Source organism: Doryrhamphus excisus, linkage group LG21 (genome assembly GCF_037039965.1).
Source record: "Doryrhamphus excisus strain RoL-2023G ecotype Guam linkage group LG21, RoL_Dexc_Guam_v1.1, whole genome shotgun sequence".
In the NCBI taxonomy this organism is placed as follows: domain Eukaryota; kingdom Metazoa; phylum Chordata; class Actinopteri; order Syngnathiformes; family Syngnathidae; genus Doryrhamphus; species Doryrhamphus excisus.
The window spans coordinates 13,824,299-13,842,105 of NC_136377.1; the positions used below are offsets into that span (position 1 = coordinate 13,824,299).

Genomic DNA, 17,807 nt, shown 5'->3' on the forward strand with positions numbered 1-17,807 from the left:
TTTACAATATGTCAAGAGCCAATAAAAAACAAGCTATGGACTGAAAAAGGCCAATAGGCTGCAATTTGGACAGCTCTGAAGTACTCAAACAACCAAAAAAAAAAAAAAAAACCTGAAGAAAAAAGCCGCACAGCTGGAAAATTCAAGACTGCTCCTACTGGTAAAACATTCCCCCATGACAGCTGGGAATGACGTTTCCAAAATTTACCAAGCAGGAGTTTCTTTTGGCTCCACACGCCTGTCAACAACACATCAATTTATTAATAAAGCGCTCAAGCCTTCCTTCACTTTCACTCTCCTGCTGTGACTGTGACGGAGAGCAGGAGCCTGTCTTGTGAGTGCACGTGCGTGTCTAACCCTAACCCTAACCCTAACCCTAACCCTAACCCGAGTGAGAGCTCTTCCTAGTATTTTGTTACCTATGTAGGCACATGAGAGGTTCAAAACCAAAAGAATACAAACACCTTAAAAGCCATGGTGGCTAACTTCCCTCACTGTGCAGCATTTCTGTCATGCAGTTGTTTTGGGCTGTTGTGTGTGTGTGTTGTTTGACATTTGTAGCATTTTTCTTTCATGTTTCTTGCTGATCCTGCGGTGTTTCTGTGATTGCAACATTTTTAATGTGCAGCATTTTCCTGTTGTGTGTGTTGCGGGTTTTTTTTTTTATTTTGTTTTTTATTATTTCTGTGTTTGGAGTGTTTGGAAGTAACTGCATGCCACCATGCAAAAAGCTCAATAACACACAGTGTTTAATTAATACCAATCAAAAATTAGCATCTTTGCAAAGGCCACATGGGTCATTACATTCTGTAGATGGTCCTGATGTTGTTCTCGTTCTTGTGAAAGTTATGACCAGTAATTCAGGTCACAAGGAAAATTAAAGGACAAAACAGCGCTGACATCACATTGCTATTACTGTACATCACCTACAGGGGGCAGTAAAGTAGCTTATAATCAAAAGTACATTCAAACAGACCCATTGAAACATCTACAAAGACAAAAGGTCATGACGTCACGAAAATGGTAATAAAATAAGTGAACTCTTCTTTAAAAAATGAAAGAATCTTTCCGTAATGAACCTCTGTTTATTTAATTGTGCAAAGTGGGTTAATGTTTAGCATCTTTTTAAAATAGGAATTTTAACACATCGCCCGCTCTATGCCGCCAATGATGTTTACAACAGATTGAAAAAAGGAAGAAATATCGGTCTTTGGTGTTTTTGTAGATGCGATAAACGTTTGAAGGGGTGTTTAGTGACGATAAGTGACCACGCATAACGCAGCTTTGAGATATTGGCACTAACTAACATCTGACGAGGACAGTCGATATATTTTGTCGTCAGGCTTTGTACCGTATAGTGGCTCCTCCTCACTAATAAACGCTCTTTGGTTGGCGTCAGTTCCTGCATGGGCTAACAGGAGATAACAGCCTATTTACGCAACCTCTGTAGCGCACCATACCGACGAGACTTCATTGTGATATGTCATAAAATATCCTAAACTGAGAGGATAGCTACGCTTGCTTTTTTGTGATTTTTTTCCCCCGAAAGACACGTCAGCATTACTCTGTGCGATGCTAGCAGTTGGTAGCTTGTCCGCTAGCTGTTGTTAGCCTGAATCGCTAGCTTAAAGAGCAGCTTATTTCCCACCACTGGACACTTAACACTCTGGTAAGTAACATTATTGTGTCCGTACTTGTCACCGCCTGGATGTTGTTAAAGCACATTTAAATAGACGTTTGTTTGTTTTTACCAGGTCGCTATACAAGATATTTGATCTCTGAAGCTGCTTTGTACGTACGCGTTAACCGGAATCAGGCCTTTCCCTCTCCAATAAAAGCATTAAAATGTACCGTTTAAGTGAAATGCTCAGCTAGGTGTATTCTACACCGTTTTATAGAAGGAGAGTAGACTTAAGAGGTACTTCGGCTCCTGCTCACCTGAGCGACTGCACCTGCCAGCCTGCTCCCATATGGTACCTAAACATCCCGCTATATACGTAGTATACATCATTTTCATAGATTTTTACAGTTATTGGTCTTGTATGGATTAAAAAAAGACATTTTGTGAGGTATTCTTAATGTGTTTTGTTCCTCAGTTGTGTATGTGTTCATGCTTTAAAACATAGAAAAGCATAATTATGATGTGTAGAACTTTTTGTCGACAATAAGGTGATAGCACTCATGTAATAAAGTGCAGGAGATTTTGTTTTGATGTGAAACCCCTTAACTGGTGGCTTTGTTTGCATGGCATTTGGCCCAGGTGTATGTTTAACTCTTTTGAAAAGCCACTAACAGACCATGCTATGACTTAATCAGGCTGTTAAAATACAAACCTATGTCTTTTAGGCCTGAAAAAAATAGAATTGGTGTGTAAACTGGAAACAGCAACCATTCTAAATCTGTTTACAGTTAAAAAATGATGATATCATGCATTCACAACTGTGCTGCTTTCTGGCGATGCAGCATTTTGCTAATGATGCAGCGTGTTCTTCCCCAGGGTGTCATGGCGGACGGCATCATGAGCAAAGCCGCCACCATGGAGATCCCCATCAGCAGCAACGGTGACACAAGAACACTACCTGAAGATGATGGCCTAGAACAGGTGGGGCCTTATGGACCTTTTCCGTCCTGAAAGTGTGTATTCATTCAGAGGTGGCGCTAACGACAGCACGGCCGTGTGACAAGAATCAAGCCCACATTCTAGAGCTGCTTTTGTCGCTCATCAGTGCCTGATGGGCGGTTGCGTGCGGGCGGTTGTACAATGGCTGTATAGTTTTTTTTTCCTCCTCTCATTTGTCACGACATAAGCATCTCCATGGCTGTGTAAGCACTCCGTGGGAAGATGCAAAGTCCAGCTTAGGACTCCAATAGAAACTTTTTTGTTCCATAATTCCATCCACCTGTACCACCAGGATAGACAAGAGAATCGCTTATTTCATTTAACAGCAGAGTACACTTGTGTCCATACAGTAGATCCCCCGCTGTGGAACCACCAGCACTGGTGAAACTCCATGAGAAACCGATACGACATAAAAATGTATATTTTTGACATGTCTCGCTCCCCGCCCCTCCAAAACTTCCTGGTAGCTTGATTTTTACATTCTCCGAGGTACCCACCACTAATGAATATTTCGCCTTGCCATAAGTTTTCTAATGGGATGTCAGCCTCTGCACACATTGCTACTAAATATTCAACAAACTGTAATGCCCGTGCTTGTGATGAAGGAAGATGCAGTCACCCATGCAATTCCAGCTGCATATGGAAGATATTTTTAATGACAGCGCACTTATTTTGAAGGATGGTCACGGAAGTGTCTTCTATGTGTGTGAAGAATGTATTTATGGTTAAGTGAATCCTCCTGCTGCCTGTTTGAAGGCGGGAGATGAGGAAAACATAGACATGCACATAGACATTTCCTCGAGAAATGTTAATCTTGCGACACCACTCCATTACATTATAGTATAATATGCTAGAAATAACCAGAGCAACAATTGGTATGTATTTAATAGGAGTTTTGCTGGTTGCCTTCGGGTTTTATTTCTAGTGTATATGCAGTGGAAGCCCACCATAGACCAGGCAGTGTGAAACGTTTGAGCAGTTAGATTGTACAAATTGTACGAATGTAGACAGATGTAAGGACTCCCCCACCCTACTCACTTCATTATGCAGCAAAGTTTTTGGAGCCAGGTGAGAACCAGAAAAAAAAGCACCTCCAGCTCTACACCCTTGGGGCAACAAACAAAAGCTCTGCTGGAATCTACTGCAAACCAGCTCCTAAACAACCACAGTGGAAATGGGTTGTCTGTGTGAAAGAGGTGAGTGAGGCGGTACATGTGAAGTGGCTAGATTAGATAAGGTGCTTCAGGTGTAGAAGGTCACTCCTTGAACAAACGCACTGAAGATCCTGGAGAAAAAAAAAAGAAACTGGGAGTTGTTTGCTAAGCTGTGCGTGTGTGTGTGTGCGCATATGCGTGTTCAAGTGTGAGCCGTGTTTACTGAGCACACCAGTTGCCATAGCAATGCTGCAATTGGGAGGAAAGTGGCCTTGCTTTGTGCTGTCTGTCTGCTCTCCAACATGGAGGCTGGAAGGACGACTGCTGCTTTTGCTTGTTTGTTCCACCAAACTGTACAAATACTACGGTGGCCGACGGGGGCAGACTAAAAGCACCCAAACGCCATAAAAACACATGCAACAGGAAGAGGCTGCAATCACACAAACAGAAATGCCAAAAACACACACAAATCTGCAAAACAACAGCAGAAGAGAAATGCAACCCATTTTTACAGCCATTTTCTAGGCCACTTATCCTTATTAGGGTCGCAGGGGTGTGCTGGAGTCTATCCCAGACAGATAGGCCTCTGGCCCAAAACCCCTGGTAGCCTGAATGACTTCTGTGAATTTGCAGCATTTCTTTTATACAGTTTTGGGGGTTTGTGTATGTTTGGCATTTGTGGGATTTCCTGATGCGTGTTTTATGCTGTTGTGTGTTTTTTGATAATAGCGTTTTAACGTTGCTGCACATGTGCTACTGCCGTACAGCAGCGTAGTTGAGTTGCATACTCGCTGCTCCAATAGCATGGACTGTATTGTCAGTGTAAACACGCAAAACGATGAATGTTAGTCATCACTGCTCGCCATCTTCAGGTCACTCGCATGATTTTGATTTTCTTTCAACCCTGTCTCCTGATTTCTGTCATGTTTTGTTTTCCCTTTTTTGTCCCCTTCCTGTTTGTGTGTTTTTTTTTGTTGGTGGTCTGTGTGCAGGCTGCTAAGCTGCAGCGGCGTTTACATGAGAAGGTAGGAAGCTGCAGAGGTCCCAGGGTGAGCGGACATTTGTGCCTTTTGTGTGTTAATGTTGGTGTGTAGTTCCTTTGCATCCTTTCATTGGGTCCCATATCACCAATCACATTTGTTGGAATTCACTGCGTGCTGCTACTAACAAGTCATTTGTGTCCACTTAGAGGAGTCATTAACAACACAAACCACAAGTTGACATTTGGAATGTGTGATGTAATTAATCCTTCATTCGAGCCGGATAAAGTGCACTAATTGACATCCTACTCATGTTGAGTTCTATAAATGATTGCAATTTACAAGAGTTTTCCAAAGGTTTTGTGTTGCTGTGGACTCCAGACTTTACAAAGCACTGTGACGCCTCACTGATGCTATCAGACACCTCCTCCACCCTGGAGCTTTCCTCTACACTTTGTCACGTGTTCAGGACACGTCTCAGCAGACTCCATGTCTCTGTCACGCTTCCTGTTTCGTTAGCGTCAAGTTTGTGTGGTCACATGACCTCCAACTCCCCATCAGCGATGGCGCTGTTGTAAGAGATGCTCAGAGGTCACTTGTGAGAAACAATGATGCCTGCTTTCATTTTAACCTATGACCTTCCTAACACCGTCCCCAAGTGATTAAGTGTCTAGAAGTCCTAATCCGTCCTCACACCCCACCCCCAACCTGTGCTCACACTTTGTGGCCTCTGCAGGACCTGCAGCAGGTGATGGTGTCAGGTCCAAACCTCAACGAGACCAGCATCGTGTCTGGGGGTTACGGAGGCACGGCAGAGGGAATCATCCCCACCGGCTCCATCAAAGGTACTAACCCCGTTGGTCTCCCACTGTGTGGTCCTCTTCTCTTGGTTCTGCTGTGATATGATGCCATGATAAATACATGACAAGGGAGAAAAAAATTCAAACCTACATGGCTCTGTGGGACAAAGTAATTGCAGGATATAAAGCCATTTCTAAAGCTTTGGGATTCCAGCAAACCACAGTGAGAGGCAGTATCCACAAATGGTGAAAACATGGATCAGTGATGAACCTTCCCATTGGTCGGCCAACCAAAATGACCCCAAGAGCGCAGCAATGACTCAAGAGGTCACAAAAGACCCCACAACAACAGCCAAAGAACAACAGCCTTTGCCTCAGTTAAGGTCAGTGTTTGTGACTCCACCATAAGAAAGACACTGGGCAAAAACAGCCAGCATGGCAGAGTTCCAAGACCAAAACCAAAAAAAGCTGAAAAAAAGGCTGTCAATTTTGGCAGAAAACATATTGATGCTCCCCGAGACCTCATGGAAAATACAAAATATGAACTTTTTGGAAGGCCTGTGTCCCCTTAGATGTTGTGTAAGAATAACGCTGCATTTCAGAAAAAGACCATCATCCCAACAGTAAAATGTGGAGGTGATAGTGTAATTGTCTGGGCACTCTTCAGGACCTTGAAGACTTGCTGTGATAAATGGAACCATGGATACTGCTGTCTACCAAAAAATTGTGAAGGAGAATGTCCTGCCATCTGTTGGTGACCTGAAGCTGAAACCAACTTGGGTTCTGCAGCAGGACAATGATCCAAAACACACCAGCAAGTCCACCTCTGAATGGCTGTAGAAAAACCAAATGAAGACTTTGGAGTGGCCTTGTCAAAGTCCTGACCTGAATTCTATTGAGATTCTTAAAAAGGCTTCATGCTGGAAAAGCCTCCAATGTGGCTGAATTGGGCCAAAATTCCTCCAAAGTGCTGTGGGTGACTCATTGGGACTCAAGGGTGGCCCAACCAGTTATTAGGTTTAGGCGGGTAGGTGGGGGGGGGGATGAGGGTCACTTTTTCACAAAGGGCCATTTAGGTTTGGATATTTTTCTCCCTGAATAATAAAAAGTTTCATTTAAAAACTGCATTTTGTGTTGTGTTGAGTTGTCATTCACTGAAATTTAAATGTGTTTAATGATCTGAAAGTGTGACAAACATGAGAAATCAAGAAGGGGCAAGGCTTGTTCACACCAGTGTATACGACTACAACACAGGGGGCTGACTTCTTTACTCCCTGGCAGGCCATAAAGTAAACAGGAATTAATGTTTTCAGTGGAACCATTTTTGCGCCAAATAAAAAGCCAATTATTTGTCGACATAGAATACTGTAAATTGAAAGGAGCATGCTTGATATTTCACCAAACTTTAATGTTCTTTCACTGCACGTCTATTAGAGTGCATGCTTAGCTCTGATACTGTATTAAAATTGTCAATCAGTCCATGGTGCAGTTGGTTCATTCAGGATTTATGAAATCAAAATACCCATCTGTCATGCAAGGCACATCGTCAACGGATAAACATGGTCCCCCTCCACTTGAATTAACAGCTCGCTAGCTAGCTTGTGTGGATGCTAATAACATTTATGCATCTGGTTTTGTCTCTCAGGGCCTGCTGTGTGCTACAACACTGCCTTTAACAAACAGATCCCCGTTACAGGAATAGGTGGCTACTTTACTCTTGAGTTGTTTTTCTGTCCTCTTGGTATAGCACAATGGGTGTGACTTTTGGGAAAGCGGTTCTTAAAATACATCCAGCTGCAGGCAACAAGCTTCCGGGAGAGAGGAACTTACTCCTTTTCTGCAACATCTGCTTTTCTTTCTCTAACGAGCCATGTTCAGTGGTTCTTAGCTATGATAGCCAGGACAGCATCCTTTCCCAAACAAGGGTAGATCCAGGCTTCAGCTTCTTTCACGCTGTGGGTGTTTCTCTGCTTGGTGTCACAGCCTGGTGTGTACTGCTGGCGGGGGTTCTTACTTACTGAGAACAAGGGTCTGCTCCAGCCTGGTCATCTTTCTTCTCTGTGCGTCCTCAGGCCCAAGCATGCATCACAGCAGCAGCAGCTCCTCCGTGGCAGCGGAGGACACCAGCCGAGGTGTGGCGGCGGACAAGCTGGAAAATGTCAAGAAGTGGGGTCTGAGCACCTACAAGGTACTTAGTCATGTAAAAGCTGTGAAGGCTGACACTTTTTGGCCTTGTGTGGTGTGCCTCAAGGCGGAGGTAGTTGCAATGCAGTGTGCTGATTGGTGGACAAAGACAACAAATTGTGTTTTCTTACTCATCGTCATAGTGCACCAAGCAAATGATCTCTGAGCGCTTTGGCCGCGGATCCCGGACCGTTGACCTGGAGCTGGAAGCCCAGATCGAGCTGCTGAGAGACACCAAGTCTAAATACGAGAATGTGCTGAGACTGGCCCGAGCACTGACCAACCACTTTTACAACATGGTCCAGACGCAGCACTCCCTAGGAGACACCTTTGCCGACCTCAGCCAGAAGTCTCCTGAACTGCGGGTGAGGATGACAAACACCAAAAATCTCCATGTTGCTGCTGCTGCAACATCTCTCCGGTCTTGCTCACAGGACGAGTTTGGCTACAACGCGGAGACCCAAAAGCTTCTTTGCAAGAACGGCGAGACTCTGCTGGGCGCCATCAACTTCTTTGTATCCAGCATCAACACGCTGGTCAACAAGACCATGGAGGACACCCTCATGACCATCAAGATGTATGAAAATGCCAGGTCTGCATTGCAAACAATCACGTCTGCCGTCCATCTCCCAAACTGACCTGTAACAAGATGACTGCCACCCTGGCAACAGGTTGGAGTACGATGCCTATCGGTCGGACCTGGAGGAGCTGAGTTTGGGTCCCAGGGATGCGGCAGCCGTGGCCCGCTTAGACGCGGCGCAGCAACAGTACCAAGTCCAGAAGGACAGGTACGAACGACTCCGCTCAGATGTCACCATCAAACTCAAGTTCCTGGAGGAGAACAAGGTGGGTTCAACATCATCATGTTCCCCCAAATCTGGATAAACTTTATTGGTACAGCCATAGAATGACAACCTACTCAGTGGTCTCCCGACTTTTTGGACCCAAGTACCCAAGTACTGGCTCATGGGGAACCCACAACAACATGATACTAACTACAATTGATATTGATACTAATAATTACAAAATGAAAAAGACGTACACAAAGTACTCCCAAAAAATATCTTTAAGGTTGGCAGGTCAGAGCACACAGTCATGGTTACCTGTGTCTCCCACTATGTCTCTGGTCAGGTGAAGGTGATGCACAAGCAGCTGCTGCTCTTCCACAACGCCATCTCCGCCTACTTTGCTGGTAACCAGCAGCAGCTGGCGCAGACGCTCCAGCAGTTCAACATCAAGCTGAAGCCGCCAGGGGCTGACAAGCCATCTTGGCTGGAGGAGCAGTGAGTAGGGAGGGGGCGCCTCCCCCACCCGCCTCACAAGCACCTGATGTTACCTGCCGACGGGTGGAGACGCAGGTGGGAACACTGATGAATTGTATTTGAGGAACAAAGCAAAACCAGGTGGCCAGTTTCCGGAACATTCCAAGGGGGTGGGGGTGTTCAATGCCTCTGTCCAAGGTTCAGTTGTGCGGCAGCCCGTCCGGATGTTAGTCATGGTTGCTGGACTCCTGCTGTGCTCTGACGCTATCAAACACTACAAGAGTGCCACCTAGTGGTGCTCCAGTCAATATGGAAGACTGCTATGACAGCTTTTTTTTTTTATAATACACCACACTGGAAAGGAATGTCGAAAGAATTTCATATTAATGTATGTGGAAATTTACTTTGAAACACAAGATTGTGTTTTTTACATGTGTAATATTTATATTAGCTTTGAGGTTTAACACAAATTATTTTTTTTTCTCATTTGTCGATTGATCACAAACAAGTAACATACTATTATGATCAGCTTTTTTTGAATTCTGTTAAAGTTTGTGCATCGTTTTGAGAACAATTCACAGACTAAATCAGGAGTATAAGTAAAGTTCAAGTAGGAGTATAAAAAATCCAGTGTATCTCACATCAGGCTGCATTTAGAGTGTTAATGTGTTCTTCCAGCTTTTCCTTGCAGCGATTCCAATCTTGGACAGTGAAGTGTGTAAAGCTGCACTATTCATTGAATTGATGCAATGCAATGGTGTGTGTTTATTTTTGTATTTTGTGCATTCAAATACAAAGGTGACGTCAAAAGTGTCATTTTTATGAAGGCTGAGAAAGGATGCAACTGCAGGTGGGACCTCCACCAAGCGGCAATATCATCCATCCAAATGTGACTCCTCCTCCACTTCCTCCTCTTCATCCGCGACGCCTCCAGACCGCTGGTATGAAAGGCAATAGAAAGTTTTTTCCGCTCTGCTCGTACAAAGCTGTAAATTATTCACCTGAAGATTTATGAAATAAAAATGCTATTTGTGTACAGTCAACACTTTCTAGGCTTTCTAGGATCTTCGTGTATTGTGTGATGATCCCTCAATGCATCAAATGCTGCCCCTCAAATAAAAAAAACCCGTCTTCGAGTCCTTTTTTTTTCATTTGGGTAACTAAAAGCACAAATTAAGCTAAATTTGATTCCGTTAATCAAAATGGAAGTATATCCAACATTCACATTACATTCCGTTCAAATTGAAAAAACTTTATAAATGTACTGTAATAGAATGTTTCAATGAAACACGCATGCTCACTTTTGATTGATTGACAGATTTTAAACCAATGGGAGAAGAGGGTTCTGCCCCCTACCTCAACTCTTGACACTGACGGGGAGCACCTGCTCGTGCTTTTCCCTCCAAACAAACCATTCGGTTTTACCTTCCTGTCTTGACAAGAACACTCGGCCGTATCCTTTCAACTTGTTTGACAGATACACTGGTGAACCGTCACGGTGAGTAGTGATACGTTGTATGGCGCTTTGAAGGGACAGGTATAATTGGAGGTTCTAATAACTCAGTGAAGAATGTTGTGATTTAAGATCCTGTGTTTCATAATTAGTGGGAATGTTTTTTTCCTGTTGATGTAACTTAGCATGTTCGGCGCATTAGTTGCACACCCATTTGTTGTTTGTCAATCGCGACCACCATATTTAGTAGGCACTGCCTGCCATCAGGACAACAGAGCTAATGTGGGCAGAAAGCATCTCGGCAGTAGAGTAGAGTATCAATTGTCAGTTTATTTATTAACGGATGACACCAATGAGGATACACTCCTGGTTTCCAATCCCTGAGTAGCCATGGAACTTTGAATTGTGTATTGCATTTCACTTTAGTTTTGCAGGGCAAGTGGACTAAAAGATAATTAAGATTTGTTCTGCTTTCTAGATCTACATCTACTGAAGCCCTCAGACTGAGACTTTGTCATCCCTGGATGATATGGAGGCAGCTGTAATCTCCCAGGAGTCTTTTCGGGAGGATTCCCACCTCCAGGAATCCTTGCCTGGTCCTCCTCCTCCACCCCCTCTTCCACCTCCTCTTCCACCTCCTCCCTGTCTCCTTCCTCCCCCGGCCTTCTCGTCTTGCAGCATCCAGCGACGTTCCATGAAAAAGCTGAACTGGGACACCATTCCCAGCCAGCGCGTGCTGGGCAAGTTAAACGTGTGGACCTCCAAACTACCTCAGAGAGACTTGGTGCTGGACATCCGGAGCATGGAGGAGCTCTTTAGCCATGTGGACAAGCGGTCCTCTCGGGCCTTGCGGTCAAAGGTTATGGGCATCAAGAAGAATGAAGGCATGGAGGTTTGCCCCCAGGAGCCTCAGGTGACAAGTCCCACTTTATGGTCTTTGAGGAACTGTTTACTTCTGCACTTGTTTGCACGGGAAGCATTTTGCTTCCTCTCAAAGGTTACACCAGGAGCTGTTATCAACAATGTGTTATTGGCAGGTGACGATTCTACACTCCAAAAAGAGTATGAACATTGGCATCTTCCTCAGACATTTTAAGAGGTAAGACATCAAACGTGTAAGATGGAAAGCAGACTAAGGAGCTTTCACAAGGAGGAAGCATTTATGCAAATTATTCCCAAATACGGATATTAATGCAAATTGACTTCCTGTTATTGTCACCATAAACAGTTTATAGTGTGCTTCTTTGCTTGATACAGTGGTTGGTTTTGTATTAATTCTGTCTCCCCCTACAGGCCGGTGGCAGAAATGGTGCAGGACATCCGCCAAGGCAACTGGCACAGGTTCGGCAGCGGCAAGCTGAAGGAGCTGTGCAAGCTGCTGCCAGAGGAAAGTGAGGTAGGGAGTGCTCCTTGTTTAAAAGGACCAACAAGGTGTATGTGCGAGTGTGCTGTGTGTGTTCTGTGTGTGTGTGTGATGGTGCAGGTGAAGCAGCTGCTGTCATTCAGCGGAAACCTTTCGCTCTTACCGGAGGCCGACCAGTTCATGGTGCAGCTGGTCCAAGTGCCGCGGTGAGTACAGCCATGTAATTTGTAGGAGACCACCTGTGAATTTGAGGAGTCAAAACAATACATCACAGTGTACCATAGCAATCTACTGGATGGCATGCAAGTATGCCCCCTAGTGTGTGTCAGCGGCATAGGGTGACATAAGTCTATACCAATGAGTTGCATGTTTTGTTCTTTGATTGAAAAATGCTGGTAAAATAATAATAATAATAATAATAATAATAGGCTGCGGCCTCACAGATAGGAGACCCGAATTCAAGTCCACCTTCGGCCATCTCTGTGTGGAGTTTGGGTTTTCTCCGGGTACTCCGGTTTCCTCCCACTTTCCAAAAACATGCTAGGTTAATTGGTGACTCCAAATTGTCCATAGGTATGAATGTGAGTGTGAATGGTTGTTTGTCTATATGTGCCCTGTAATTAGCTGGCGACCAGTCCAGGGTGTACCCCGCCTGTCGTCCCAAAGACAGCTGGGATAGGCTCCAGCACCCTCACGGCCCTCATGAGGATAAGCGGTATTTGTCTCCATATTTAGGTTCCTTGACCATAAAACGATTGATAGAAAGGGTTTGAATGATTTAAAGAATGCTAACAATGCTAACATTAGCATGGTAAAACCCAGCATAATAGTGATAAGTGTTTGTATTAGTGCCTCTGAAATGAAAATTGTAGTATAATTATGTTAGCATGCTACCACCTAGCATGATAGCAGTAAGTGTCTGCTTAAGTTCATGCAAATCGCAAGAAGTGCTAATATGTTCATGGTAGCAATGCTAACATTAGCATGCCAACACCTGGCAAATAGTGTCTGCGAATGAAAATGGCCAAAAATTATATTATGCTGATGTTAGCGTGCTAGCAGTGCTAATATACTAATGTCAACATGTCCTTCAGTTGGCTATGCTAACTTCCCAAGCATGAGCTAACTAAACATGTTCTTCCTGCAGTTATGAGGAGCTGCTAAAGATGATGGTGCTGCGTGAGGAGTTCTTGCCTCTCATGGAGGAGGTGAAGAACTCGCTAGCAGTCATGATTAAGGCAGCCAACGGTAGGACATGCTCGTATTGTGACCTCACTTCCTGCTTTGGGTCATGCAAAATGTCAATGATGTCCCTGTCGTCCTCGACAGAGCTGCTGGACTGTGACGACCTCCACACTGTCATTCGCCTGGTGTTGAAAGCTGGCAACTACATGAACTCTGTGGGTATTCTTGTTTTGTTGGTTAAATGCGTCTTTCCACATCACACGTTCATCCTTTCCCATGCAGGGAGGCTACAGCGCCAACGCCATCGGTTTCAGGATGACGTCGCTGCTCAACCTGGCCGACACCAAGGCCAACAAGCCCGGCATGAACCTCATGCACTATGTTGCCAAGGTGACTGGAGATGACAGGAAGATGCCTACACAATTTAATCCAGAATTAAAACCTGAAATATCCTGCTCACAGCAAGCGGAGGACATCGACGTGGAGCTGCTGACCTTCCCCAGCCAGATGGAACACATCGGAATGGCGGCAAGGTGCCTGGTCCTCTGAAGGAGCCCCCCCTCCGTGATCCACATCTGGTATGAGCTGTAATGAATGACTGTGATGAAATGTTTGTTAGAATCTGCAAAGAGGACGTGGTGGCTGACTTTGAGAGAGAAATGAAGAAGATCAAGGAGGTCAAGTTGTACACCAGCAGACATCCCGACCTCTTCCCACAGATGGACACCTTTTTCATGGTAAGAATGATAACACTAGATCATGGGTGTCCAAAGTGTGGCCCGGCTGTTTTTCACTTTTTTTTCACTGTTGTGTTTACGCAAATGCCAAAAAAAGCATATTGTGAACGCTGATCCGTTATGGCAATTAAGACATAGAATTAAAAGATATTATTAGGAAAAAATGATTTATGATTAGTGCCATTGGCCCGGGTCGCCATTCGACAATTAGACAATTCCACGGGCCTCTGGCAAATAGGTAATGTTTATGAAAGGACGACACACACACAGGCTGTGTTCGAAACCGCATACCAACTACCACATACTATCCGCACTCCATACTCAATCCATCAGACAGTATGCAAAGCGTTTACAGCGTACTACATGATAACCCACAATGCATTGCGCTCCTACCCGAGCCAAAATCGACAGGCTGAAGCTGACTTCACTTTAGCTCTAAACTCTTTAAATACAACACTTTATTAGATGTTTTTATCAGGTGAGAAAGTGGCCATTTAGATAGATTGTGCCATTTATTTGTAAAAATATCAACGTTTACAATTTCATTCGGACGAATTCAGCAAAAACTCGCAATATGTGGACTGATCTCGTCCCGATGACGTCACGTCGCGTTGCATCCTGGGTAATTTGGGTACTAGTAGTAAGCTGATGATACATACTCAACATTTCTGGCAAATGCAGTATGCATCCGGGAACTTCTTGCATACTCAAAAATGGCATACTGCCAATGTAGACACACTGCATACTCAAATAGTATGAGCAGTAGGTAAGTATGCAGTTTCGAACACAGCCATTGACATAATTTGTATAACGACAGACAAAAAGATGGTATGTACCCGATGGACGTAATGTCCACTTCCCCGTGGGACAAAAAGGAGCTCCAAACTAACCGCATTGCCTGTTTGTTTTAAAAACAAAATGTCACTGGGTGCAAAGTCACATTTGAAATCCAAAGACGAGAAACTATGGGTGGATAATTCTCGCAAGCTAGCTAGTTAGCTGCGGCCATGACCAGCTAGGCAAAAACAGATGCAAGGGAAGTGGAACACCAATAGGTTTGCCACTGGAGTGATCAAACTTGCTGGTGTCTATAGGTATAGCTTGTGTCAAGCTGTCAGTTTGGATACTCCTGTTCTACACAGTTACAGCACCCCCTGTTGCGTTGGCATGCCCATGACAGCCTGCTGATGTGTTTTTCTGTGGACTGATTATTTTTTACGCCATACTTTGGCCCTTCTTGTCATTCCTCAGCAGGCCGATGCCCAGCTGTCGGACGTGGAGTTCTTTCTGCACGACTTGAACGTGCTGAGCTGCGCCGTGGCCGAGTATTTCTGCGAGGACCCATCCTCCTTCAAGCTGGAGGAGTGCTGCTCCATCTTCCACTCTTTCTGCAGGCGCTTTGCCACAGCCGTGCAGGTGGGAGGACAAGCACGGAACTCTTTACTCAAAATTGGAAGCATACAAATGTCCAAAATGTTTCTGAGGGACAACAGTGGGCGTCAATCCTACCTCTCATTGAATATTTCCCTCCTTTGTTCTCATCTGAAGGAGAACCGTGAGCGTGATGCAGCAGAGCAGAGGCGTAAGAGGAAGGAGAGCACCCGTATGGCATCCAAGCACAGGTCCACAGCTTCAGGCCCTGGATCGGAATCCAGCCTGGAGACGGCTTTGCACAGCTTGTTAGCCACCAATCCAGAAGGCGCCTCTAGGTGCAGGAGGACCCCGCAGTCCTCCATCCAGGAGTCCCCCATCATTCATCCATCTGAAGACAAGCCAGACCCCGCCTCTCAAGAGAGTCCTGAAAAGAAACATGCCAAACCTCTCGAGGAGGACACGGAAAAGTTGAGTGAGATGTCCACAGAAGGACAAAATGACGACAGGTCTGCCAGCTCTCACGTGGGGAGAGCAGGAGACAGTCCAGCTACTCCTTGTACTCCTCGGCCAAGAACCAGAGACTTCTTCTTTGCCAACAATTGCGACGTGGGCTCTCCGTGGACTATCCTGAGTCCTCTGACTTGTTCCCAAAGACATGCCCCACAGAGGAAACGCCTCATTCAGCAGCACAGACCCTCCATGTCTGACGAGGACGACCTTAATGAGGGAGTGTGGGAAAGCAGAGGAAATACAGCAGGTTCCTGCATGGACGTTGCTCCTGCATTGCTCTCAGAGGGTCCCAGAGAGAGAGCTGTCTCCAAAGGTTCCTTCATGAGGTCTGCTTCCATGGGCGAGGCCAGGCCGTCTCCGGCACCCCCGTTCCGATTGGGGAATTTGTTCCAGAGAGATGTGGGCCAAAGGTCCTACTCGTCAGGCTCCAGGACAGAAAGGACAATGGCGGCCCAAACCAGAGTTTCATTGGCCAGTGAGAAGAAGGGGGACCACATAGACGGACAACCAAACAGCTTCGGCATCATCTCCTTCTTCAGACGCTTTGGAGGCAGAAGCAAAGCTGGTGATGTGGAGGAGACCATCTTGAAAAATTGATACTTGATGTGCCTCTTCTTTGTGTGTATGGTTCATGTTTGTCTCTTTTTACTGTTTTTAGTTTCCTGTAGAAAACAAGGCAACAAGGGACTTGTTTTGGACCAGTGGGACCTTTTTGGAGTCAATCCATACTCAAAAAGCCAACATCTCTATGTCTTTCTTTGTCTTTTTGTATGCAATAAATTATATTTCGCAATCTTTTCACTTGTGTACAGATGCTACCGTGTTAATTTCTACATCTTATAGGTTAGCTTGTTACGTATTTGATGCCAAAATCATCACATAATTCCGAAATTCTGTCATAACATACATGCAGTAATTTAGTTTGCACAGAACTCCAAGTCTGTTTTATGCTTAGTGTTATTATGTTATAATGATGCATTTCATTTATCACTGATGACTAGCAAAGTGATAATCGGGCTGTTTGGTACAAAAGTGAAAGTATTACGAAAAACGAATGACCCCGACGTGATTTGAACACGCAACCTTCTGATCTGGAGTCAGACGCGCTACCGTTGCGCCACGAGGTCCTGCCAGATGGGAGTCGACTTTTTGTTAATAAAGAAATCATATTAGACGGTGTCGTGTGTGAATTATGTAATACATTGAATAAATGATCCAATAAATTGTCCGAGCGTAATAAACAAAGCGTTTTTTTAAAAAGTTGTCACACAATCGCTTAAAAAAACCCACCTCGGTTTCTCGTCACATGACTCCACCCAGCCATGTAAGAACCACTCTCAATCCACCAATAGATGGCGCGCTTACACTGCCATCTGATTAAGTTCCCGGAAGTGCCTTGCACGCCTAAGAAGGCGCGTGTAACACGATTGGTAAAAGTGGTTAATTTTCGGGGTTTATTTATTTACGATATGTGTGACTTCAGTGTGACCGCATTCAGGCAAAGATAGTTTCGATTTAATGCTCCGCATGGCGTAAAATTAACGCCAATCAGCATGATATACGTTACTGTCCATTTTCCTTCTTCTGTGAGAAAATAATTTAAACACTGATAAGATGACACGACTGTCCTAAATCAACACTGGTATGTACACTAGGGCCTTGGCATTGCTCTCGGAGAATCCTCACCGAACACCGTCCAGCCAATGAGAAGAGCCCGTTTCACGTATTTACTTATGCAGCCAATCAATTCATTAGTAGCACGTTACGTAGAACGTGCATCTGTCTTAGCATTTTAGCTCATAGCTAATGGTGCAGCAGAGTTCGCTAAATGCTGCTTGCTAACCCCGTGTTATGGGGAAACTAACGGGAAGTGCCGCATGCATTCACCAAGCTAAAGTTAAAAAGGTATTTTAATGTGGATTGGCTGTTGGAGTATGTTGGAACAGAAGAAGAGTTGGATATGGGTGAGATTTTTTACCTTTTCGAATGAGAAAGGGCTGCTCTGAGATAGTTTTCTGAGTGAAAACGTGAATTAAATGATGAATTGAGGAACATTGAGAGAACAAACCATGTAACCACATCACACAATGTTCAAAAAACAAACAAAAACAAAAATTTCCAATGCTCAAAACCAAACAAAGAAAACGCTTTTTTAACAAAAATGCTACGTTTTTGCAAAAAATGG

The 17,807-nt window shown here is 44.6% G+C and overlaps 2 protein-coding genes and 1 non-coding gene across 8 annotated transcripts; 2 read left to right on the forward strand and 1 right to left on the reverse strand.

Moving 5' to 3' along the window:
* The first annotated feature begins 1,345 nt into the window (after positions 1-1,345).
* On the forward strand, positions 1,346-10,152 carry arfip2b (ADP-ribosylation factor interacting protein 2b). 6 transcript variants are annotated; one of them, XM_058087682.2, is made up of 10 exons: positions 1,346-1,669; positions 2,498-2,602; positions 4,767-4,799; positions 5,491-5,599; positions 7,200-7,256; positions 7,627-7,742; positions 7,882-8,103; positions 8,173-8,330; positions 8,410-8,584; positions 8,870-10,151. In XM_058087682.2, the coding sequence occupies exons 2-10, from the start codon at positions 2,504-2,506 to the stop codon at positions 9,023-9,025; spliced, it is 1,125 nt and encodes a 374-aa protein (XP_057943665.2). In that variant the 5' UTR covers positions 1,346-1,669; positions 2,498-2,503; the 3' UTR covers positions 9,026-10,151. The 6 variants fall into 6 exon arrangements, with proteins under 6 accessions (XP_057943665.2, XP_057943667.2, XP_057943668.2 ...); XM_058087681.2 differs by having other exon boundaries at positions 1,655-1,669; positions 4,767-4,823; positions 8,870-10,152; XM_058087684.2 differs by lacking the exon at positions 4,767-4,799 and having other exon boundaries at positions 1,349-1,669.
* Positions 10,153-10,313: 161 nt separating this feature from the next.
* Positions 10,314-16,415, forward strand: fhdc3 (FH2 domain containing 3). The gene is made up of 12 exons (XM_058087679.2): positions 10,314-10,498; positions 10,932-11,366; positions 11,491-11,552; positions 11,747-11,849; positions 11,937-12,022; positions 12,964-13,064; positions 13,146-13,216; positions 13,284-13,391; positions 13,464-13,534; positions 13,621-13,738; positions 14,990-15,154; positions 15,287-16,415. The coding sequence occupies exons 2-12, from the start codon at positions 10,983-10,985 to the stop codon at positions 16,217-16,219; spliced, it is 2,202 nt and encodes a 733-aa protein (XP_057943662.2). The 5' UTR covers positions 10,314-10,498; positions 10,932-10,982; the 3' UTR covers positions 16,220-16,415.
* A 262-nt stretch (positions 16,416-16,677) lies between these two features.
* trnaw-cca (transfer RNA tryptophan (anticodon CCA)) lies at positions 16,678-16,749 on the reverse strand. The gene has a single exon. It is a non-coding gene; the product is annotated as a tRNA-Trp (tRNA).
* Between the last annotated feature and the right edge of the window lie 1,058 nt (positions 16,750-17,807).

Excerpts from the sequence above, each read along its gene's own strand:
- fhdc3 (XM_058087679.2), top strand. The coding sequence starts at position 10,983 with ATGGAGGCAGCTGTAATCTCCCAGGAGTCTTTTCGGGAGGATTCCCAC. Across the intron at positions 13,217-13,283 it reads CTGGCAACTACATGAACTCT|GGAGGCTACAGCGCCAACGC; the intron begins GTGGGTATTCTT and ends TTTCCCATGCAG. Across the intron at positions 13,392-13,463 it reads TCATGCACTATGTTGCCAAG|CAAGCGGAGGACATCGACGT; the intron begins GTGACTGGAGAT and ends TCCTGCTCACAG.
- arfip2b (XM_058087681.2), top strand. The coding sequence starts at position 2,504 with ATGGCGGACGGCATCATGAGCAAAGCCGCCACCATGGAGATCCCCATC. Across the intron at positions 5,600-7,199 it reads CCCCACCGGCTCCATCAAAG|GGCCTGCTGTGTGCTACAAC; the intron begins GTACTAACCCCG and ends TTTGTCTCTCAG. Across the intron at positions 7,743-7,881 it reads GGGGTCTGAGCACCTACAAG|TGCACCAAGCAAATGATCTC; the intron begins GTACTTAGTCAT and ends TCATCGTCATAG.